Source organism: Bos grunniens, chromosome 1 (assembly GCF_055505025.1).
Source record: "Bos grunniens cultivar Pamir isolate PY7600 chromosome 1, Bosgru_T2T1.0, whole genome shotgun sequence".
NCBI classification, from domain to species: domain Eukaryota; kingdom Metazoa; phylum Chordata; class Mammalia; order Artiodactyla; family Bovidae; genus Bos; species Bos grunniens.
This window is the reverse complement of record NC_141165.1, coordinates 90,142,828-90,165,797: the sequence shown is the minus strand read 5'-3', so window position 1 is coordinate 90,165,797 and position 22,970 is coordinate 90,142,828. Positions and strand designations below refer to the sequence as shown.

General features: G+C 36.4%; 1 protein-coding gene across 1 annotated transcript in view; it reads left to right on the top strand.

The window, feature by feature from the left end:
* SLC49A4 (solute carrier family 49 member 4) overlaps positions 1–22,970 on the top strand; it is a 90,499-nt gene that overhangs the window by 47,737 nt on the left and 19,792 nt on the right. The window contains exons 5-7 of the mRNA XM_086403182.1: positions 2,957–3,065; positions 12,914–12,981; positions 16,331–16,458. Coding sequence (XP_086259308.1) covers positions 2,957–3,065; positions 12,914–12,981; positions 16,331–16,458 — 305 coding nt within the window. The remainder of the gene's footprint in view (positions 1–2,956; positions 3,066–12,913; positions 12,982–16,330; positions 16,459–22,970) is intronic.

Here is a 22,970-nt window from a genome sequence, read left to right as displayed (position 1 = left end):
TGGTTGTTTTTGACTTTTAGACTTAAAGAGAGTTAAGTTGAACATGTTCCTTGCTTCAGGATACATGAACACTTTTATTCATTCATTCATTCTTTTCTTTATATTTCTCATTCCCATTCCCTTTTCCCTACCTAGGCTACCTTTCAAATGCATTTTATGTGTATCTCTTTGTGCTTTTGTAACATTTGTATTGTTTTGTATGCTTCTATTTTTATCTAAACAGTGACATATTTTGTATCTCATTCTGTTTGGCTTTTTTCACTAAACACTATGTGGTTTTTATAAAATACTTTTTATTTTGGAAATAGGAAGGTAGAACAGTATAACCTCCATATCCACATAACCAAATACCAACAATTACCACTTTGTGGCCAATATTGTTTCATTTGTACACTTCCCTCTTCTGTATCATGAAGCAAATCCCAAATGATAAATCATTTCATCCATATATATTTTAACATGTTTGTGTTAAAAAGATAGGAACTCTTTTAAAAGTAAATACGTTATTATTGTTACACTGAAAACATTTTAGCAGTAGTTTGCTACTATCAAATTGGTGTTTCAATTGTCTCATAAATGTCATAAGTGCTTTTTGTTTGTTTAAGTCAGGATCTAGATTGGAACCATGCATTGCAGTGGGCTCAAATGCCTTATAATCTCTAGGTTTCCTTCCATCTCCCTCTCTTTTCTTTGTAATTGTTTGTTGAGGAGCCAGCTCTCTGTCTCCAAGGTCTGGAATGTGTTGATTATCTCTTTGTAGAGTAGTTTGCCCCTCTGCCCTCTGTATTTCCTGTAAATTGTTAGCTTGAACTGCATTCTGATTCAGGTTTTGGTTTTGATTTTACAGAACTACCTCCTGCTGTCTTCTTCCATCAGAAGGCACATGATATCTGGATAACTCTGATTTCATGGTAGCCATGCTCTGTTCTCAAGATATATCTCTGTACTTTGTGGATACCTAGTTCTCTGTACTCTGTGGTATAAAACCATCACATTTTTTATACCCATTCCCACTGTGTACTCTGCCTCCAACTCATTGTCACCACAGATACCACTGCAGTGACATCCTAATATGCGTCACTGTAGACCTAAGACTTCTTTGGAAAACAGACCTCACACAGCATTGCTGGATCATCAGCTATTTTAAGCTGAATTTGCCAAGTATTGTCAAATTGCTCTAAAAAAATGCCTACACTTGTCTACACTTTCATCAGCAATGCCCATTTTCCTATATGCTTGCCAAACTTGGCATTATCCATCTTTCTAATTTTCAGTAGTCCAGTGGGTAAAAATAAATCTATCTTTTGTTTAATATGCATTTTCTGGTTGTTAGTAAGTTTGAGACTCTCATGTAGTTGTTTGCCATTTAGGTTTCATCTACTGTAAATTCCTCTTCATAGATTCTACCCGTGTCTCAGTGGTAGTTTCTGTCTTTTTCTTAATGATTTACATATTCTAGATATAAATTCCCTGTTGATTTTTAAAAGTTCAAATATCTATTCCCATTATATCAGCTGTTTACTAATTTTCTCAGTGAATGTCTTATTTATAACTTCCTGTTCTTTTTCTTTCACATTTACGGATTTACCTAGACTCTGTGTTAGTATATGGTGTTAAATACCGGGAGGTTTTCCCTCTCTGTAAAATGATCTAGTACCATTCACTAAACAGTCCTCATCCATTTTATTTTTGTAGTGCCAGCTTTATTGTAGGTGGAGTTTCTGTGTCTTGGGTCTCTTTTTTCCTTCATTGTTCTCTTTCTTCTTGAGCAAATACCATACTATATTTATTACTCTGGATGTGCAGTTTGTCTTAATATCTGGTAGGACAAAGACTTCCTTTTTCACATTTTTCAAGGATGAGTTAGCCTTCCAAGGACTTTTATTTTCCCACATGAACTTTATTCTTAGATTTCTTTTAAAAATTCACCTGGAATTTTAATTGTGACTGCAGTGAATTATAGATGAATTGGTGGTAACTTGACAGCATGGACTCTGTTTCTGTTTATTTAAATCATCGTCTGTGCCCTCCTGTGTTCCCCCCTCTACCCGTAGAGATCTTGGGTCTTCCTGGTTTATTCCTAAATATTTTATAGTTTACAAATTTTAAAAAAGCTGTTGTGAATGATATCTAACTCTTATTACATTTTAAAATTAAACTTTATTTTGAGATAATAGTAGATCCACATGCAGTTTTAAGAAATAATACAAAGAAATAACATGGGTCCTTTACCCAGTTTCCCCCAGTGGTAACATCTTACAAAACTATAGTGCGGTATCACAACCAGAAAATTCACACGTATTGTAAAGATACAGTACATTTCCATCATCAGAAGGATCCCGCCTATTGCCCTTGTATAGCCACACCTACTTCCCTCCCACTCTGTAGCTGCTGACAACCAGCTACTCTGTTTCCCATTACCATAATGTCACTTCAGGAATGTTATATAAATTGAGTCATATAGTACATAAAATTTTGGAGTTAGCTTTTTTTTCATCCACCATAATTCTCTGGAGATTCATCCAGGTTGTTTTGTGTATTGGTAGTTACTCCTTTTTATTGCTCAGTTGCATTCTGTGATTTGGATGTAGACAGTTTGTTTAAATGTTCATTAATCTTTTTTTCCCTCCACCTGTTCATCAGAAGAAACAGTAATATATCTTTACAAATAAGAACTTTTAAAAAAAATGAAGGTGCCTACTCATTTTATGAACTATTGTTGGTAATTCATCTATATAATAAACAGTGACATTTTTAAATAATGTTAACAAAAAACATTATTCTTATAAATATAAAATAAAAAATTTAAGGAACTTCAAATTTATTAAACTGACAAATATTTTCTATTTCTGATTCTGGTATTCCAATTTCCAAATGACTTACTTTTTCACGAGTAAGAGTTTAAATTCTAGATTTTGAACTTGTAATAATATTTTCTTTTTCTTCTCTTTTACAGCAATTTGAGATTTTTGATGATTGCTTTAGCATATGCCATACCACTTGGTGTATTTGCTGGCTGGTCTGGAGTTCTGGACTTAATTTTAACACCAGTGCATGTCAGCCAAGTAAGTGTTTTATTTCTTTATATCTTGTAGGTATTTTTGGTTCACTGAAGTTCTGAACATTGTCTGCCTGTTCTTACATTTGACTTCAGTGCCTAGGTAAAGCATTGTCCTGTACCACTGCTGCTAAAGGAAGATCTTTATGAAATAGTTATAAACAATATTGATTTTCTTCCTGGATTTTGTTAACCACCAGGAATTTCACTTATGATTAATGATGCTAATAAAAGAAAAATAAAGAATGAAAAAATCTTAGGATCCTTGATTCTTGGTTTATAAAGATGAAGATCCTGTCATTAAATATAAGGCAATTCATACATCTAATTCCTCACTTTGTCTTCAGTCTCAGTATCTCATTTCCTTAAAAATAACCATTTCATCTACATGCTTGATGACGTCCATTCCTTCTCCTTGCTTCCAAATAGCATGGTAGGAAGGGGTCGAGAGACTAGGAAGGTCAGATGGAGGAAATCTAGCACACTGATCCGTTGCATGAATAAACAACTTTTCCAATTTTCTTTTGAGGAACTTTTGGAATGTCTACATCTAGGCTGTCATAAACAGTGCTGTATGGATATTTTCATCCCTTGGGGCATTTCTATATACATTTCTACTGGATATCTATCAAGGAATGGAATTGCTAGTTACAGGGTGTGCCTGCTTTGATAGATGATGCCAAACTCCTCCAAAGTAGTTGTTTTCGTTTATAGTCCTACCAGCGGTACATGAAATTTCTCCTTGCGGCATATCATTACCAGCACTTGGCAGTGTTAATCTTTTTAAATTTAGATGTGCTGATGACTGTGCAGTTGTATGCCCTTGTAGTGACTTCCATGACAGCTTTTTAAGTGGCATCCTTTTTTTATGACACACCTGTTCAAGATTCTTGCCCACTGCCTGGCTGCCTTTTTCTTACTGCTTTGTAAAGAGGAGAGCTTTGTGAAAGTGGTCTCCCCAGGAAGGCTTGGCTGAGGAATGGACTGCACATGTAAAAGGCAAAGCTACCGCAGACTTAGTACAGAGACTGCTGTGGGGTGCAAAGCTAGGACAAGTATAGCAGAGGGCAAGCATGCAGGACCCTTGGAGTTCTGGCCCAGCCAGAGTGTAAGACCTCATTAACAACTTGTTAACATCTTAGGCTTCTGTTGAGACACCAGGAAGAACAAACTTTAGAATCACAGACCATACCCTCAATAGAGGAAAGCCTATTGTTCTTGGACCCACCATGAACAAAACCTAAAACCAAGCCCTGACAAAAATCTGCAGAGGACATGATTTGGAGATTGAAGCCTGCCAAGTGAAAGGAACTTGAGAAACAACTTGGTTTCTAATCTTCTTCACTAGTAAAGTGCAAAACTGAGCTTACACAAGTTCAAGGTGATCTGCCATTAATTGAATGGCATATGAACTCAAAAATCAACTATCTTAGAAAAGATAATCCAGAATCTCTCTATTGTATCATCCACAGCATATAGTAGACAATTTTTTTTAAATTAGACATATAAACAATTAGGAAAATATGGTTCTTATTTAAAAACAAACGAAAGATGTGGTCAATAGAAACCAATTTGGAGATAGTCTAGGTGTTGGATTTAGCAGGCAGAAATGATATTGCAAAGGAGAAAGTGAGAGAAATCTTCTCTTGCTCCAAATTCATAAATCTATTCCCATATATTATTATGTAGAACTCTTTTATCCAATACAGTAGCCTCTAGTCACATGTGGCTATTTAATTTGAATAGTTTAAGATCATGGCATCCAGTCCCATCACTTCATGGCACATAGATGGGGAAACAGTGGAAACAGTGGCTGACTTTAGTTTTCTGGGCTCCAAAATCACTGCAGATGGTGATTGCAGCCATGAAATTAAAAGACACTTACTCCTTGGAAGGAAAGTTATGACCAACCTAGACAGCATATTAAAAAGCAGAGACAACATTTTGTCAACAAAGGTCCGTCTAGTCAAGGCTATGGTTTTTCCAGTGGTCATGCATGGATGTGAGAGTTGGACTATAAAGAAAGCTGAGCACGGAAGAATTGATGCTTTTGAACTATGGTGTTGGAGAAGACTCTTCAGAGTCCTTTGGACTGCAAGATCCAACCAGTCCATACTACAGGAGATCAGTCCAGGGTGTTCATTGGTAGGACTGATGTTGAAGCTGAAACTCCAATACTTTGGCCACCTGATGCGAAGAGCTGACTCATTTGAAAAGACCCTGATGCTGGGAAAGATTGAGGGCAGGAGGAGAAGGGGGCGACAGAAGATGAGATGGTTGGGTGGCATCACCGACTCAATGGACATGGGTTTGGATGGACTCCGGGAGTTGGTGATGGACAGGGAGGCCTGGCATGCTGCGGTTCATGGGGTCGCAAAGAGTCGGACATGACTGAGCGACTGAACTGAACTGAAACTATTTGAAATAAAATTAAAATGAAAAATTAACTTCCTCAATAGCACCAACCCGTATATTATTGTGCAGAACTCTCTTATCCAGTACAGTAGCCACTAGTTACATGTGGCTATTTAATGTGAATAGTTTAAACTAGTTGAAATAAAATTAAAATGAAAAATTAACTTCCTCAATAGCACCAACCACTTTTCAGGTGCTCGTGGCCACATGCAACTTACAGGTACCATATCGGACAGTGTTGACATAGAATATTTCCATCATCATAGAAAGTTCTGTGGAACAGTGCTATTCTGGAAACTTTATTGTTATTCCGGTCACATTTAAACCTAGAATTGAATTATGTGCTTGTTAAAAGGTAGGGATTAAATTTCTTTTATCCCAGATAGTTCTTCATTAACCTAACACCAATTTTTGAGAAGATCGTTCTTTCCCCATTACTCTCCAGTGTCATCTTTGTCATAATGAAATGCCCTTATGTGCATGGATGTTTCTAAATTATTTTTTCTTCTAGTCTATTTATCTGTCTCTTTGCCAATACCAAATTGTCTCAAGTATTTTAGTTTTATAATAAGTTTTAGTGTGTAGTAGAATAAATACTCTTTGAGATTTTGATTAGAATTTTATGAATCTCTAGGTCAGTTGGAGAATTAACTTTTTGTAATAGTAAGTCTTCAAAATCATGATCATTATATCTCTCATCTACTTACCTAATGTCTCTCTGAATCTCTTTTCTCAAAAACACCTTCTATATATTTGTTAGATGTATTACCAGGTATTTGATGTTTTCTGAAGCTATTATAATTGGTAACTTTAAAAATCTTACTTTTTGTTGGCTGGCATGTAGAAATATAGCTGGTTTTTGAAAATGATTGAAGTATAGCTCATCTTATATCCAGCAACCTTATTAAATTCACTTATTTATTTATCCATAGATATTTTTACCTCTCTGCATACATCTCATATCAGTTGTAACTAATGACAATTAGATGGAGAAAAATACATATAATAAAATTTAACACTGAGATAATCATCTGGTCTTTCTCTTTTAAACTGCAGATATGGTGAATTGCATTTGTTGATTATAAAATGTTGAACTACCTTGCATTTCTGTACTAAATCCATTTTGTCAGTGAGTTATTATAGTTTTTATGTATCACTGAATTCAGTTTGCTTGCATTTTGTTTAGGATGTTTTGCATTTATGTTCCTGAATGAGATTAGTCTATAATTTTTTTTATCTTGTCCTACCATTTCAATTTTAGTATCAAGATTTTGCTAGTCTCAGAAAAGAACTTCTGAAATGTTTCCTCTTTTTCTGTTATTGAAAGAGTTTATGTAAGTTTGATGGTGTGGGGATTTTATTTTTCCATAAATATTTGGTAGATTTCGCTGATAAAGCCATCTAGTTTTCTTGTGATACTGTTTTTCCTTCATTTCCATCTGATAATCTTTGTGTTTTAATTGGAACATTTAGTCCATTTGCAGTTAATGCAATTATTGGTAGATTTGAGTCTAGATCTACCACCTTATTATTGGTTTCCTTTTTTTCCAATCTAGTCTATCCTTTTTCTCTTCTTTCTCCTGGATTTTTTACTACTCTGTTTTCCCCTTTTATTAGCTTGGTAGTTTTAGTCTCTTATTATTTAGTGGTTATCCTAGAGGGTACAGAATGTACATTTCACTTATTAACATCTATTATAAATTAGAACTTTTACCTCTACCAGGACTGTCCAAGGTCCTCAGAACCCTTTCATTCCATCTAAGCCTCAACTGTGTGTGTATGCTTAGTTGCTGAGTCATGTCACTCAGTCTTTGCGACCCCATAGACAGTAGCCTACCAGGCTCCTCTGTCCATGGGATTATCCTGGCAAGAATACTGGAATGGGTTGCCATTGCCTCCTCCAGAGGATCTTCCAGACCCAGGGATCAAATCCATGTCTTCTGCAGCTCCTGCTTTGCAGGCAGATTCTTTACCACTGAGCCAGCTGGGAGGCCCACAATGGAGTATTACTCAGCCATAAAAGAGAATTAATTCTGCCATTTGCAACAGCATGGATATACCTAGAGAATATTATGCTTGGTGAAGTAAGTCAGATATATCACTTACATGGAGAATCAAAAAAATATTACAAATGAATGTATATGCAAAACAGCAACAGACTCACATATAGAAAACAAACTGCTGCTGCTGCTGCTAAGTCACTTCAGTCATGTCCGACTCTGTGCAACCCCATAGACGGCAGCCCACCAGGCTCCCCCGTCCCTGGGATTCTCCAGGCAAGAACACTGGAGTGGGTTGCCATTTCCTTCTCCAATGCATGAAAGTGAAAAGTGAAAGTGAAGTCGTTCAGTCAGGTCCTACCCTCAGCGACCCCATAGACTGCAGCCTACCAGGCTCCTCCATCCATGGGGTTTTCCAGGCAAGAGTACTGGAGTGGGGTGCCATAGCCTTCTCTGAGAAAACAAACTAGTGGTTACCAAAAGGAAGAAGAAAATGGGGAGAAACAAATTAGGGATATGGGACTAAGAAATACAAACTACTATGTATAAAATAGGTAATCAACAGGATATATTTTATAGCACAGGGAATTAGAGCCATTATTTTGCAATAACTTTTAGTGGAATATAATCCGTAAAAATACTGAATCACCTGAAACTCATATAATACTGTAAATCAAGTGTGCTTCAATTTAAAAAATAAGAATAGGTAGTAAGGAGATCAGTCCTGGGTGTTCATTGGAAGGACTGATGCTGAAGCTGAAACTCCAATACTTTGACCACCCAGTGCGAAGAGCTGACTCTTTGGAAAAGACCCTGATGCTGGGAAAGATTGAGGGCAAGAGGAGAAGGGGACGACAGAGGATGAGATGGTTGAATGGCATCAACAACTCAGTGGACATGGGTTTGGGTGGACTCTGGGAGTTGGTGATGGACAGGGAGGCCTAGCATGCTGCGGTTCATGGGGTCACAGAGTCGGACACAACTGAGCAACTGAACTGAACTGAACTGAAAAAAGCAATTCAAAATGAAACACATTTATTCTGCTCAAGGTTTGTAGGACTTCTTGAATCTATGGCTTAATGTCTCTTCAGTTTCAGAAAATTCTTAGCCAATGTCCCTTCAAAGCTTATGTTTCATTTTCTCTATTTCTTTTTCCTTCAGTAATTCTAACCATACGTGTTCTACTTTCACACTTCTTTCCTATGTCTTTTACTCTCTGTTCTGAATTTTCTATCCTTTGCCTTCCTCTGTTCAAACTGAATATTTTACCTAGCTTTTCTTCCAACTTATAATTTCAGTTTTCTGCTCTAATATGCTGTTAAACTCATCTATGAGTTACTTTCAACTATTATGTTCTTAAGTTATAAAATTTTTATTCAATGCTTTTTCATAGTTTCCAAATTTCTGTAGAAATGCTTGATCTTGTCTTTTATTGTTTTTGAAACTATTAAAAATAGTTATTTGAAATCTATATTTCCTAATCCCTTTATCTAGATCCCTTGTGGGTCTCTTTATATTTGTGATATTCATTCATGTTTTCTTATGTGTTCAGTTATTTTTGACTGAGTGCTCAACATAGTATATGAAAAGTTGTAGTGATAACTTAAGCTTGAAATGGTGTTCTTTTCCTCTAGAAAGTACTTATGTTTTTTCTTAGGAGTCTAAGGATCACTTAATCCAGTTTTAAGAATTGAGATCATTTAAAACTAGGTTTTAGTCCCTCAGAATATGGTTCCATTTCTTTCTTCTTCTTTTTTTTTAAAGTTCCATTTCTCATTTATACCACTCTTAGGCATAGTAGTGGTTTAGTTGCTAAGTCGTATTTGACTCTTGCGACCGCATGGATTGTAGCCTGCCAGGCTCCTTCCGTCCATGAGATTTCCCAGGCAGGAATTTTGGAGTGGGTTGCCATTTCCTTCTCCAGGGGATCTTCCTGACCCAGGAATTGAACGCTGGTCTCCTGCATTGCAGGCAGATTCTTTACCAACTAAGCCACCAGGGAAGCCTGCTCTTAGGTATGCTGCTGCTGCTAAGTTGCTTCAGTCGTGTCCGACTCTGTGCGACCCCATAGATGGCAGCCCACCAGGCTTCCCCGTCCCTGGGATTCTCGGCGAGAACACTGGAGTGGATTGCCATTTCCTTCTCCAGTGCAGGAAAGTGAAAAGTGAAAGTGAAGTTGCTCTTAGGTATAGTCCCTGGCTAAAGCCTGGAGTTTTCTACAAGGCCAGACACCTAAGAGCAGGCCTCAAACTCGTATTTTTTTTCTTCCTAGATTCATGAGGCTGTCAGTAGTTTTACAGCCCCTTAGCTACCTTTTCTGAAATCAGTAGACACACCCCTAAGGAAAAAGTGCCCCCAAATACCCAGGCTTCCTTCTCATCTTATTCCAGAATTATGAATTACTTTCTTGACTCTCTACTGCCTTCAAACATATTTCCCACTCCAGATTTTCTGCTTTGCAACCAGAAAATTAACCCAAATTACCTAGTGTATCTTTACTATAAGGAGAAAACCTTTTAATTTCCTGTTTTTCTGGATGGCAGGTATTCCAAGCATACTCAACTTCAGGAAGAAAAAGTGTAGCACCCATTCAGATGATGCTGATTTTGTAGATCTTACGATTCATGTTACAAAGCCTGAGAATCCCTTCCAAGTGTCTCTCTGTACAAACTCTTAAGAGATACAGACACTATGAGTCATACCAGGTATTAAATAAAATGAAATTTAAAATTAAATAAGAACAGATCTTCTGGGTTGGTAGACACATAGACACCCTCCAATTAATTTGGATACTCTCAAATTAATTAATTAAATTCAAGCAAAGAAAAAAATTAATTATTGGGGAGAATATTATTAACTAAAGCAAATATCATGAATAGAGAAAGCAGAAAATGGCCTGAAAGGACCAGGGTTAGTATAGTCAGATACACAGTGTTCTTCACCTGATGCAGGACCCCAGTGACCTACAGGATAGATGAGAATGTTTATAGGGACTTCATAGTATAATAGGCCTCAGTCCATAGTGTTAATAAACGCTAAATGCAAGAAGAGGGGCAGTTCTGAAGAACAGAGAATTCTCTTGCCCCACATGCCAGTAGTATGAAAGAAAAACTGTAGAGATGATTTAAATTTCTGGTGTTATTTTTCTCCAGAGAACATTTATCTTTGTTTCTGGCACCAGACACTGGTAGAGCAAGATTTGTGTAAAGTTATTGTAATACTTTGGAATTTGTAATACAGTGGAAACAATGTCAGACTTTATTTTTCTGGGGTCCAACATCACTGCAGATGGTGACTGCAGCCATGAAATTAAAAAACGCTTACTCCTTGGAAGGAAAATTATGACCAACCTAGATAGCATATTCAAAAGCAGAGACATTACTTTGCCAACAAAGGTCCGTCTAGTCAAGGCTATGGTTTTTCCTGTGGTCATGTATGGATGTGAGAGTTGGACTGTGAAGAAGGCTGAGTGCCGAAGAATTGCTGCTTTTGAACTGTGGTGTCGCAAAAGACTCTTGAGAGTCCCTTGGACTGCAAGGAGATCCAACCAGTCCATTCTGAAGGAGATCAGCCCTGGGATTTCTTTGGAAGGAATGATGCTAAATAAAGCTGAAACTCCAGTACTTTGGCCACCTCATGTAAAGAGTTGACTCACTGGAAAAGACTGATGCTGGGAGGGATTGGGGGCAAGAGGAGAAGGGGACGACAGAGGATGAGATGGCTGGATGGCATCACTGACTCGATGGACATGAGTATCAGTGAACTCCGGGAGTGGTGATGGACAGGGAGGCCTGGCGTGCTGCGATTCATGGGGTCGCAAAGAGTCGGACACGACTGAGCAACTGATCTGATCTGATCTGATTGTAATACTAAGAGTAGGCTAAGAATGCCAAAATTCTGAGACTGAAGAAGACATTAGTTTCTCATTCACACAGGTATCTAGGATAGTTTGCCTAATAATCCAGAACAGTTGTCCACAGTTTGGATTGCTCTCTTGCTTACACTGATTTAGACACCTAGGTTGCTTCCTCTTTGAAGCTCTTCTGTCTCCTAGGGCCTTGTCATTATATGCATGGGTGAAGATGGCTGACTATCCGTATTCCAGCTGGCAGAGAGGGAAAGAAAGCATTGGCGGAGGCATACAGTTGCCTTCTAGGTTCTAGCCTAGAGATGGCACACCTCACTTTTTTCCACTTCCATTAATGAGAACTTAGTCATGTGGTCCCATGTGGCTGAATATGGGCTAGAACATGTAAACTAGCTAAATGCCCTGGTAGGATAAGATATAATGTATTTTGGTGGACGGCTGACCAGTTCTATCACATCTGTAATGAAAAATATGACTAGAAAACTAATAAGAGATAGAATTTAGTTTGGGTAGCTCCCAAGTGCCAGGGCAAGTTTGAACTTTGTCCTATAACCACAAAGAAAGCCAATAACTGTTTCTGAGCAGGGAAGTGGAATGATTGAAATAATTATTCTGGAAATAGCGGGCAAAAAGATTGCTACTACAGGAGTCCAGAAGTACAAAATAAGAAAATAAGCAATTGTGATGCCCGTGATGGGGAAAGAGAAAAGACAAAATGCACCAGTATTGTTCAGAACACATGAAATGTCAAGTATTGTCAACTAACAGGTATTGGGCAGTTTGCATTGATTAACTTATTTAACTCTCAGAAAAACCCTCACTATCCCGAATCCCCATCCTACTAATGAGAAAACTGAGACATAGGGTGCGTGTTGCAACAGAAGCCAAGTCATAGTAAGAGTTAAAGCTACTCTTTAACTGAGGATGAGTGATGAGGAAACGTAGGCAGCATTTGTAGATTGCTCTGAGCAAGTTTGTCCATGAAGGTAGGGAAGAGACGAGACATTAGATGATGGAGAAACATCATCAGGTAACAGCCACAGCTCTAACCTCTATTGAGCACTTCCTGTATGTTGACTGCTGATCTAAGGTTTGTGTGGAAATTATCTCACGTCCATGTTATGGGCAGGAAGACCTAATTTGCACAGAGTCACAAAGCTAGTAAATGACAGGGCTGGAAATGTTTTCTCCAGGAGTAGAACGAGCTGTCCATTTGAAGTCGAGCTCAAATTCTTTGTCTCCTCAGGTACTCAACCTGTTTTCTCTCTCTCTCCCACCCGCAACCCTCTTTTCCCCCCACTCATCTGTGTTCTCTTAATACATTCTCTTTTGACTTGTACCGGACATTTTAGCACTTAATTATTGCCTAGTACTTTCCTGGTATTTATTTAGGTAAGTTTGTATTAACTAGTCACACATGAATCCTTTCATCTGATTCATTTTCTTAAATAGTATTTCCTAAATTTTATGCCATTTAGCTATTAACATACTGATTAAAGACAATTTTTTCCATGCCTTCTAAACTGCAACATGATAATCTTGTATTAAATGTGTCTGCCACTTTCTTAACAGGTAGATGCTGGCTGGATTGGATTTTGGTCCATTGTTGGAGGCTGTGTTGTTGGAATAGCTATGGCAAGGTGAGAATATTTTACGGTAAACATGTGAGTAAGCACAATCAAAAAAAGAGCCCAAAGGGAAACTCAGCTACCCTAGATAACCATTAACATTTAAGGAAAAGTAAAACAGGCAAAAGTCAAAAAAAGGACACTTGTTCAGGCTATAAGAAAATCCACACACAGTAGGTAGAATTTGCTGCTACAAGAAACCTTCTCAGGAGTCCACTGTAAAATGTTCTTGGAGACTAGAGATGTATTTCCAGTGTATTAAGCTTCCTCTCTCCATATTTTTAAAGAACAGCATCTACAAATTGGACTCAAGGAAAGATGATACAATAATAAAGGCAGATTGATAGTTACCGGGAGTAGAAAAGAATTGAAGGGAATCATTCATAAGAGCATATCTAGAACTTTCCATGAAAAGTCAGTATCCTGATTAGCAAATATTTATTTCTGGTCTTTTTTGACAGGTATGACCCTATGGTTATCCCATTTTGATGAAAAATGCCCATAAAGACTTTGAGTTTCATCAAACTCTCTTTAATTCTTAACCCAATATGACAACACATTTTTAGAATGAGTCAGAATAAGGGAAAATCTCATTTATTCTAAAAAAAAGAAAAGAATGAAAATGTCACTCATGTAGGTGGCTACCTATAAAACTACTCTTGGTGTTTCCAGTGAGATAATATTCATTCACTTTCCAAATCATTTTATCCTATTTAAACAAAAACAAAATTGGGTAATCAACTTTACCAGGAAGGGAAGAATATAGCTACATATTTGGGGAGATCAAGTAAGATATGTGAAGCACCTAACTGTCTAAATACTTAAACATAATTGACACAGGATAATATTATAACTAGACCTTATAGTTTGCATAGTGTTTCTGGGCTGATAAAAGAATAAATTGACACTTATTTCTAAATCACTTTTTCTGAGGTTTTTATAAATTAGGAAATATAATAAAATCAAAAAGCTAAAGAAAAATATGAGCACAGCTATTTGTATGAAATCACTGCACTGATACTATCACTTTTGATAAGAATCCTATCTAATTTTTCTAATTAATCTCCAAACCAATGATACTGAGTCATCATTTACCAAATCTTTTTCTGAGCATCACATCAGTCAAAGAGGGACACATTATGTATCAGAAATGACATCTTATTTGGGCCTTTCTCTGTATTTTTTCTACAAACCCTTAATTTTAACTTTATGGAAATAGAACTAGAGGGAAAAATTAGAATGAGGACATTTCTGTTTTTAAATTGTTGAAATGGAAGTTTTAAAAAGTACAACCCTTACTCTGGAATCCAAAGTCAATTGTAATATCTTCTAAGCCTAAAATAAGTTTTTAAATTATATTCAAAACAGCCTTTTTGGGGTCCCTAGAATGGAATCTCCTTATAGACGTGAGTGCTTTAGGTGGTTGGTTGTTTTTTCATGCGTGTGATTATGTTACTAAAGGTTGGGCTTCCCTGGCGGTTCAGATGGTAAAGAGTATGCCTGCAATGCAGAAGGCCCAGGTTCAATCCCTGCGTAGGGAAGATCCTCCTGGAGAAGGGACTAGCAACCTACTCCAGTATTCTTACCTGGAGAATTCCGTGGACAGAGGAGCCTGGCAGGCTACAGTCCATGGCATTGCAAGGAGTCAGACACAACTGAGTGACTAACGCTTTCATTTTCACACACTACTCAAGGTTACTACTAAATGTACTACTTTGGTCTTAACAGTACACTTTGATAGTATTGGCCCATTTGAAAGGACTAGGTCTCCAAAATTGGTGGACCAGAGTGGTCAATTTAGTCTTATGTGATCAGGCCCTGAAAAACTTACTAACTGTTCAACTTCACTCAACTGGTTGTACCAGAAAACTGTTTTATTCTCTCATACCAGCTATCTGCCTATCTCACCAGTAAGTTCATGACACATCACTTAATATAAACCAAAAGAGTAATGAACATAGAATTAAAACAAAGCTTTTGGATTTTCTTGAGGAGCATTTCCATCAAGCTGTGAAACATTTTTCAGAGTACATAAGAATTTTCTTTTTGTCAACTTTCATAGTAGAGAACTAACCAAAGTCACTGGGCAAAGGTGCATCCATTTTTCCCACCAAAAGATGGCATCAGCTCTCACAGGCAGTCGTTTTAGTCTAGATAACACTTTACAAACGTGATTAACCCCGTCATGTCAAATAAGTGCAAAATGAAAGAGTATTGCAAGTCATATCATTACAATAGAAATTAAAATCTATTTTACAAAAACAAAGAGAAAACATGGTAAATGTTATATTTGTGATGGGATCAGTTTTTCTACAGTAGGAACAATTCTGAAGGACAGAGTAAGTTGTGTACAGGCAGAGCCAGACAATTGTGTTTATACAATCAGTGGTTCATTAGCAGATGAGGAAAAACGGTTGGCAAATGGGCAGGTTTTTGGTCATGACTAAATAGAAAGTATCTCTACCAGGAGTTGCATGTTAATTCAAGACAAAGCAGGATTTTTGAGAACTTAAAGTGCTATGAAACATTATGAACAAATTTTGTAGAATAAATTCAGTATTCTAGAGGTATGTTCTTGCTCTTACAAACCTTACAGTCTGATAGGGAAGAAAAACAATAAATGCAAAAGCAAGAGATATTTCAAGAGTGTGAGAATGGGGTGGGGAGGGCCATGAGCATGGAGAGCCTTCCTGAACTGAGACCTGAATGACCTAAGGAGTAAGCAGGAGTAAGTCACGTGACAGTCTGGAGATGCCAGCATTCCAGGACAGGGGCAGAAGCTACGGCTGCTATGGGAAACAACCTTAGTATGTAGGAGAGACAGAAGCAGGGCTGTGCGAGTGAAGAATAGTAAGACAAAGGGAAAGTGGAGGCAGAAACCAGATCATATAGGAAGGACCCCAAAGGCTCTGATGTAAGGATTTATATTTGGCTCTAAGTGACTTTGAATTTTGGGAGAGCTGTCTTTGTAAGTTTTTATCAATGTTGGCCCATTTTCTAAGACTAGGACATTATGTGCTCATTATAGGATGTTTGGAAATTATAGAAAAATATACAAAGAAAGTAAAAGTGGCAATTAAAAACTAAGAATCTATCCTGTAATTATATTAATAAATACATAACAGAGATCATATTTTATGTGTTTTGTAAAAGGAAAAAAAAATCACAGAGCAACACTTATCACATACAGATACTCATACACACAAACACATAAAATGTATCAGTTTTTAAAAACATAAAAACTTGCTTTTAAAAGAATGCATTGAAAATTTTCAAGATATTATTGTTTAATCAAAGTGTGTCATTCATGTAAAGAGTATTTTAAAAATCCAGCTAGGATTAATACATTGTTTCTTTTCAGGTTTGCAGATTTTATCAGGGGTATGCTGAAACTAATTCTGCTCCTCCTGTTTTCTGGGGCTACGCTGTCATCCACGTGGTTCACCCTGACTTGTTTGAACAGCATCACACACCTGCCTTTAACCACAGGTAAACACAGACTGTTTTGAATTTTGAATGAATATTTTCAGTTTATAAAAGCATATATACACTGACAGTAGGGCTTTTTCCATAATTGTTATATATACAAAAAAGGTCTCCCTTGTCCAGCTGTCAGACCATAATCCCATCTAAGAAGCAACTGAAAATATTCCCATTGGTATTTTGCATATGGAAATGTATAATATTTTGCCTAAGCTTACATAGCTTGGAAAATCATATCAGAGCATAATACAAAAATTTTTATCTTCTGTATAGCCATTACATCATTGTTAAACAGGAAGGAAAATGAACAAAGGCAAAAAGCTATGTTTCAAGTACACACCAGTAAAATTCTTTCAATGAGCAACTATAGGTTTATTTTATATTTAGGCTTTTAAAAACTTTTAATTCAATCTATATAAACTAAAAACAGAAAAAAAAAGAAGTTCACTATTTCTCCCACCCCTGACCTCTTGCAGCCACCAATCTGTTCTCTGTTTCTATGAGCTTGGTTTTTTATGGTTTTTGTTTTTTTGTTTGTTTTTAATTCTACATGTAAGTGAGATCATACAGTATTTGTCTTTCTGTATCTTGACTTACTTCACTTAGCATAATATCCTCAAGATCAAAACATGTCACAGATGGCAAGATTTTGTTCTTTATGCCTGAGTAATATTCTATTGCATATATATTCCACAATTTACCCACTGTTAGGATTAGGTTGCTTCCATATCTTGGCTACTGTAAATAATGCTGCAGTGAACATGGGGGTGTGGATATCCTTTTGAGCTAATGATATCCGTTCCTCAGATAAGAAATGAGATTGCTGGATCAAATGGTAGTTCTAATTTTAGTTTTTTGAGGAACCTAAGTACTGTTTTCCATAGTGGCTGCACTAATTTGCATCCCCACCAACAGTACACAAGGGTTTACCTTTCTCCGCATCCTTACCAACACTTGTTATTTCTTATCTTATTGGTGATAGCCATTCTGACAGGTGTGGAGTGATATCTCATTGTGATTTTTGATCCATGTTTCTCTGATGATTAATGATACTGAGTTTCTTTTACGTGTCTGTTGGCCATCTGTATGTCTTCTTTGGAAAAATGAGTATTCAGATCTTCTGCCATTTTTTATTGCATTGTTTGTTTTTTAGTACTGAAATGTATGAATTATTGGTATATTTTAGATATTAGCCCCTTATCAGATAAATGGTTTGCAATTATTTTCTTCCATTCAGTAGGTTGCCTTTTCATTTGTTGATAGCTTCCTTTGCTCTGCAGGAGCTTTTCAATTTGATGTAGTCTCAGTTGTTAATTTTCACTGTTGTTCTTTTGGTGTCAGAATCAAAAAATTATTGCCAAGACCTGTGTCAAGGAACTTACTGTCTCTTTTATATTCTAGGAGTTTTATGGTTTCAGGTCTTATGGATTCAAATTATGATTTCAAAGTTTTATGGATTCAAGGCTCTGATTCATTTTGTGTTAATTTATGCATATGGTGTAAGATAGTGATCCAGTTTCATTCTTTTGCATGTGGTTGTACCGTTTTCCCAATATCATTTATTGAAGAGGCTGTTCTTCCCCATTGTATATTCCTGGCCTTTTTGTTGTAAACTAATTGACTGTAAGTGTACAGGTTTTATTCTGGGCTCTCTGTTTTGTTCCACTGATCTGTGTCTGTATTTTTATGCCAGTACCATACTATTTTAATTACTCTAGCTTTGTTATACAGTTTGAAATCAGGGCATGTGACGCCTCCAGCTTTGTTCCTTTTTTCAAGATTGCTTTAGCTATCCAGGGTCTTCTGTGGTTCCTCACAAATTTTAGGATTATTTCTTCTATTTAGACTGTAAAAAATGCCATTGGAAGTTTGATAGCTATTGCATTGAATGTGTACATTGCTTTGGGTAGTATGGATGTTTTATCAATAGTTATTCTTCCAATCTATGAGCACAGACTACCTGTCCACTTATTGTGTCTTCTTCAATTTCTTTAATTAATGTCATGTAGTTTTCGGTATACAGACCTTTCACCTCCTTGGTTAAACTTACTCCTAGATATTTTATTCTTTTGTTATAATTGTAAATGGGATTTTTTTCCTCATTTCTCTTTCAGATAGTTTATTACTAGTATAAAGAAATGCAAGGTTTTGTGTTGATCTTGTAGCCTACAATTTTACTAAATTTATTAGTTCTAACAGTTTTTTGATGGCATCTTCAGGATTTTCTATGTATAATATCATGTCATCTGCAAATGGTGTCAGTTTTGCTTCTTCCTTCCCTGTTTGGATGCCTTTTTTTTTCCTTGCCCATAAAAGTGGGGAGAGTGGGCATCCTTGTCTTGTTCCTGATCTTAGAGGAAAAACTTTCAGCTTTTTACCATTGAGTATGATGTTAACTGTGATCTTGTCATGTATAGCCTTTGTTATGTTGAGATACATTCCCTCTATACCCTCTTTGTTAAGAGCTTTTATCATAAATGGATGTTGAATTTTGTCAAGTGCATTTTCTCTCTGTCTCGAGATGACCACATGGTTTTTCACTCCTCATTTTGTTAACCTGGTGGTTAACATTAACTGGTTTGCAGATGTTGAACTAGTCTTGGATTCTTCAAATAAATCCCACTTGACCATGGTTTATGATTGTTTTAATTTATTGTTAAATTTGGTTTACTAATATTTTGTTGAGGGTTTTTTCATCTATATTCAGCAGGGATATTGGTCTGTAATTTTCCTTTTTTGTGGCATCCTTGTTAGGTTTTGGTATCAGGGTGATTTTGGCCTTTTAAAATGTATTTAGAAATTTCCCCCTCTTCTATTTTTTGGAAGAGTTTGAAAAGGAATTGTGTTAGTTCTCCTTTGAAAGTTTGGTAGAATTCATTAGTGAAGGCTTTTGGTCATGGACTTTTGTTTGTTGAGGTTTTTGATTATTGATCCAGTCCTTTTTGCTAGCAACTGATCTGTTCAGATTTTCTATTTCATCATGATTCAGGCTTTGTAGATTGTGTATTTCTGGGAATTTACCCATTTCTTCTAGGTTGTCTATTTTGTTGGCATATAATTGTATCATAGTAGTCTCTTATCCTTCGTGTTTCTGATATCAATTATAACATCTCTTTCATTTCTGATTTTATTTATTTGAGTCCTCTCTCTTTTTTTTCTTGGTGAGGTTAGCCAAGGGATACAATATTGGCAATTTACCTATTATTAGCTCATCCAGTTGACCTGAAACATTTATAACTGCAGTTGTTTTTGATTGTTATTAGTATCATTTGGGAATCTATATTAATCTTTCCATGGCTGCTATTAATAAGTTACCACAAATGTTGTTGTTGTTCAGTCACTAAGTCATGTCTGACTCTGCGACCCCATGAACAGCAGCATGCCAGGCTTCTCTGTCCATCACTAACTCCCTGTGTTTCCTCAAACTCATGTACATTGATTTGGTGATGCCATCTAACCATCTCATCCTCTGTCGCTCCTTCTCCTCTTGCCCTCAATTTCCCCTAGCATCAGGGTCTTTTCCAGTGAGTCAACTTTTCACATCAGCTGGCCAAAGTATTGGAACTTCAGCTTCAGCATCAGTCCTTCCAATAAATATTCAGGGTTGATTTCCTTTAGGATTGACTGGTTTGATCTCCTTGCAGTCCAAGGGACTCTCAAGAGTCTTCTCCAGCACCATAGTTCAAAAGCATCAATTCTTTGGCCTTCAGCCTTCTTTATGGTCCAGCTCTCACATCCATGATGACTATTGGAAAAACCGTACCCCAAATATAGTGACTTTAAAAAACAACACAAATTTATCATCTTACATTTCTGTAAGTTAGAAGTAAGCTTGAATCTCACTAGGCCAAAGTCAAAATGTGGGCAGACTCTAGGGAAGAATTTGTTTCCTTGCCTCCTCTAACTTCTAGAGGCTCCCCACATTCCTTGGCTTGTGGCTCCCTTCCTCTGTCTGTAAAGCTAGCAATAGCAGGTCAGGTCCTCATACTACATCATCTGTTTCTTCCTTACACATCCTTCCTTCCTTCATCATTGGTTCCTTCCTTCCCTCTGAACATCATATTCTGCCTCCTCCTTCCACTTTTAAGGCTCCTTGTGATTACATTGGGTTTACTTGGATAATCCAAGATAATCTTCCAGTTTTAAAGTCAGCTGATTAGTATCCTTAATTCCATCTGCAGCCTGAATCCTTTTTTGCCATGTATAACATATTCACAGATTCTAGGATCTCACACATGAATATCTTTTAGGGGAAGGAGGGGACATTATTCTGCTTGCCACAGGATCTTTTTAGAATTACTTTGACAGATTATTTTATAAGCCAAGAGGGCTCTGTTATTGCTTCTTTGCTTTAACAAAAGATTGTTTAAAATGCAGATTTTTTATTCCATTTGCAAGTTATATTCAGCCACTTTTTAGATTATATGTTTAATTATGGGAATATTTGTTATAAAGGTAGACTGTAGGCTTATTTAATGTAACAAGCACTTATATGGATAGGAATTTGGAGAGTCTGAGAGTGGCTCTATGGGGACCTGTTACCCAGTGGCATGGATGTTCCATGAGACTCCCTGAATAAGAGGATGATTCCTTTTGGCTGCATGTAATTAATGTATATTATATATCTCAAGTTGGATTTACATGCTCTGTAATAAAAAGATCAGAAGTTTGCACATCAGAGGCATCAAATCTTTCAAAGACAACCATTTATTTAGGAGTGAGTGTAGTGACAATAGGGCAGTGGGATAAGATATACCCAGCATTACCAAACTGTACCAACCCAGCTGTGGCTATTTAAAAATGAAATAAAAATCCATTTCTTTTAATAGGTGGATATTAGTTTTTTAATGGCCACTAAATTATTAAGACATATATATATTTATTTATTTATTTACTTATTTATTAAATTGTTTGAGCCTAGATGGACAGGGAGGCCTGGCGTGCTGAGGTTCATGGGGTCGCAAAGAGTCAGACTCGACTGAGCGACTGAACTGAACTGAACTGAACCATGTAAATAACAGAATTGTTAGCTATTTTCTTTGACTTTGAGGCAACACTAACAAATTACTGAGATACAAATGGTGCTGAGAAGGAAGATTGGAAACCTCTGCTCTGTACATCCTGCTAGTATTCCCTCTTTTCAGTGTTTATTTTTTTGCCTATAAATCCCAGTTGTCCAAAGGAATCTTTTTTGGATACTTCACCCTTTTAATATACTAACATTCCTTCATTAGAGTTTTGAGCAATTTTGGCAAGTATTCTGAGCCAGAAAATTTTTTTTTTATTCTGGTGTAGTTTCAAATTTAACAGCTATTCAACATTCTGGTGGAACAGTTTTAGTTTACAATTCTTCTTGTTCATGGCATTACACTCAAAAGTTTTTTGTGATACTGCATGTCAAGTATTCATCTGTTAGATTTCACAAGAACACAGTCATGAGTACATGATTAACAGACATTTTTCCTTGAATTAAGTGTAGAGTATTCATTATAAGATAGTATGTATGTTGATTGAATATCCTATATTTTCTATTTAACCTGATAAAATTAACAGTTTAATCTCTGGATGGCAGCATTATAAATTTAGTTTTCACCTCCTTTTTTGTCTGGACTTGTAACAATAAGCTTGTTTTACTTTTATAATCAGAAAGCATATATATTAATATATTTGAAAACTATGCATCTTTTTAATCTTTAAAGGAAATTGATGTAATTGATCCCAGTCAAGACTTATTTTCCCATTCTGTCCTTAAAAATAATTATGTTGGACAGAAAGGAAAGCAGAATTCTGAAATAAACCAAGGCTAGAATTGAGAAATTGAGTTTGAGGTAGATGTCCTAACCACTGAATTAATAAATTCTCCTGTTTTCAAATGTCAGTTTATTAATGTCACTTAGAAGCTCCTGAATGATACATTTTTAACTTACAAATACACTGGATTAAGGTCTAGATTTGTTCACATACATTCTCTGAATTATCAGAGTATTGTTTTCTCTTTCCCAGTACTTAGCAATTAGTAATTACTTAGTATATGTCTTATCTTCGTATCAGCCTGGAAATATGGAGCATGGACTTTTGCCTTATAAATTCTGACACCAGCTCCACCCTAGTACCTAGCGCAAGCCCTGAGTAATGAATGAATGAGTGAATGAAGTATATTTTATCTCCATTTTGAATCTCAATAGGTATGACTTATTGCCAATAATAGTCGGGAAGCTTGGCCACTCTTTATTATTCAGCACTAGCTATAGGAAGGTCAAAGGGCACATTTTAATAGAACAATGGAGAATTTGAATAAATCTGTCACAGATACCCTTTCTTACTGCCTTTGTAAAAGTCTGACCTAATTCCTTTTAAGTAAAAAGGTTTGATGAAAGGGAACTTAGTACAAAATCTAATTATAGACACATCTAGACCTTTAGGCTGATATTTCAAGTCAGTGATGGCAAATTCATGTTTTTTTTTTTAAACCAGAGTCATTCTTTTTTTAATCAGGAAAATGTCTAGTCTTTTCCCAA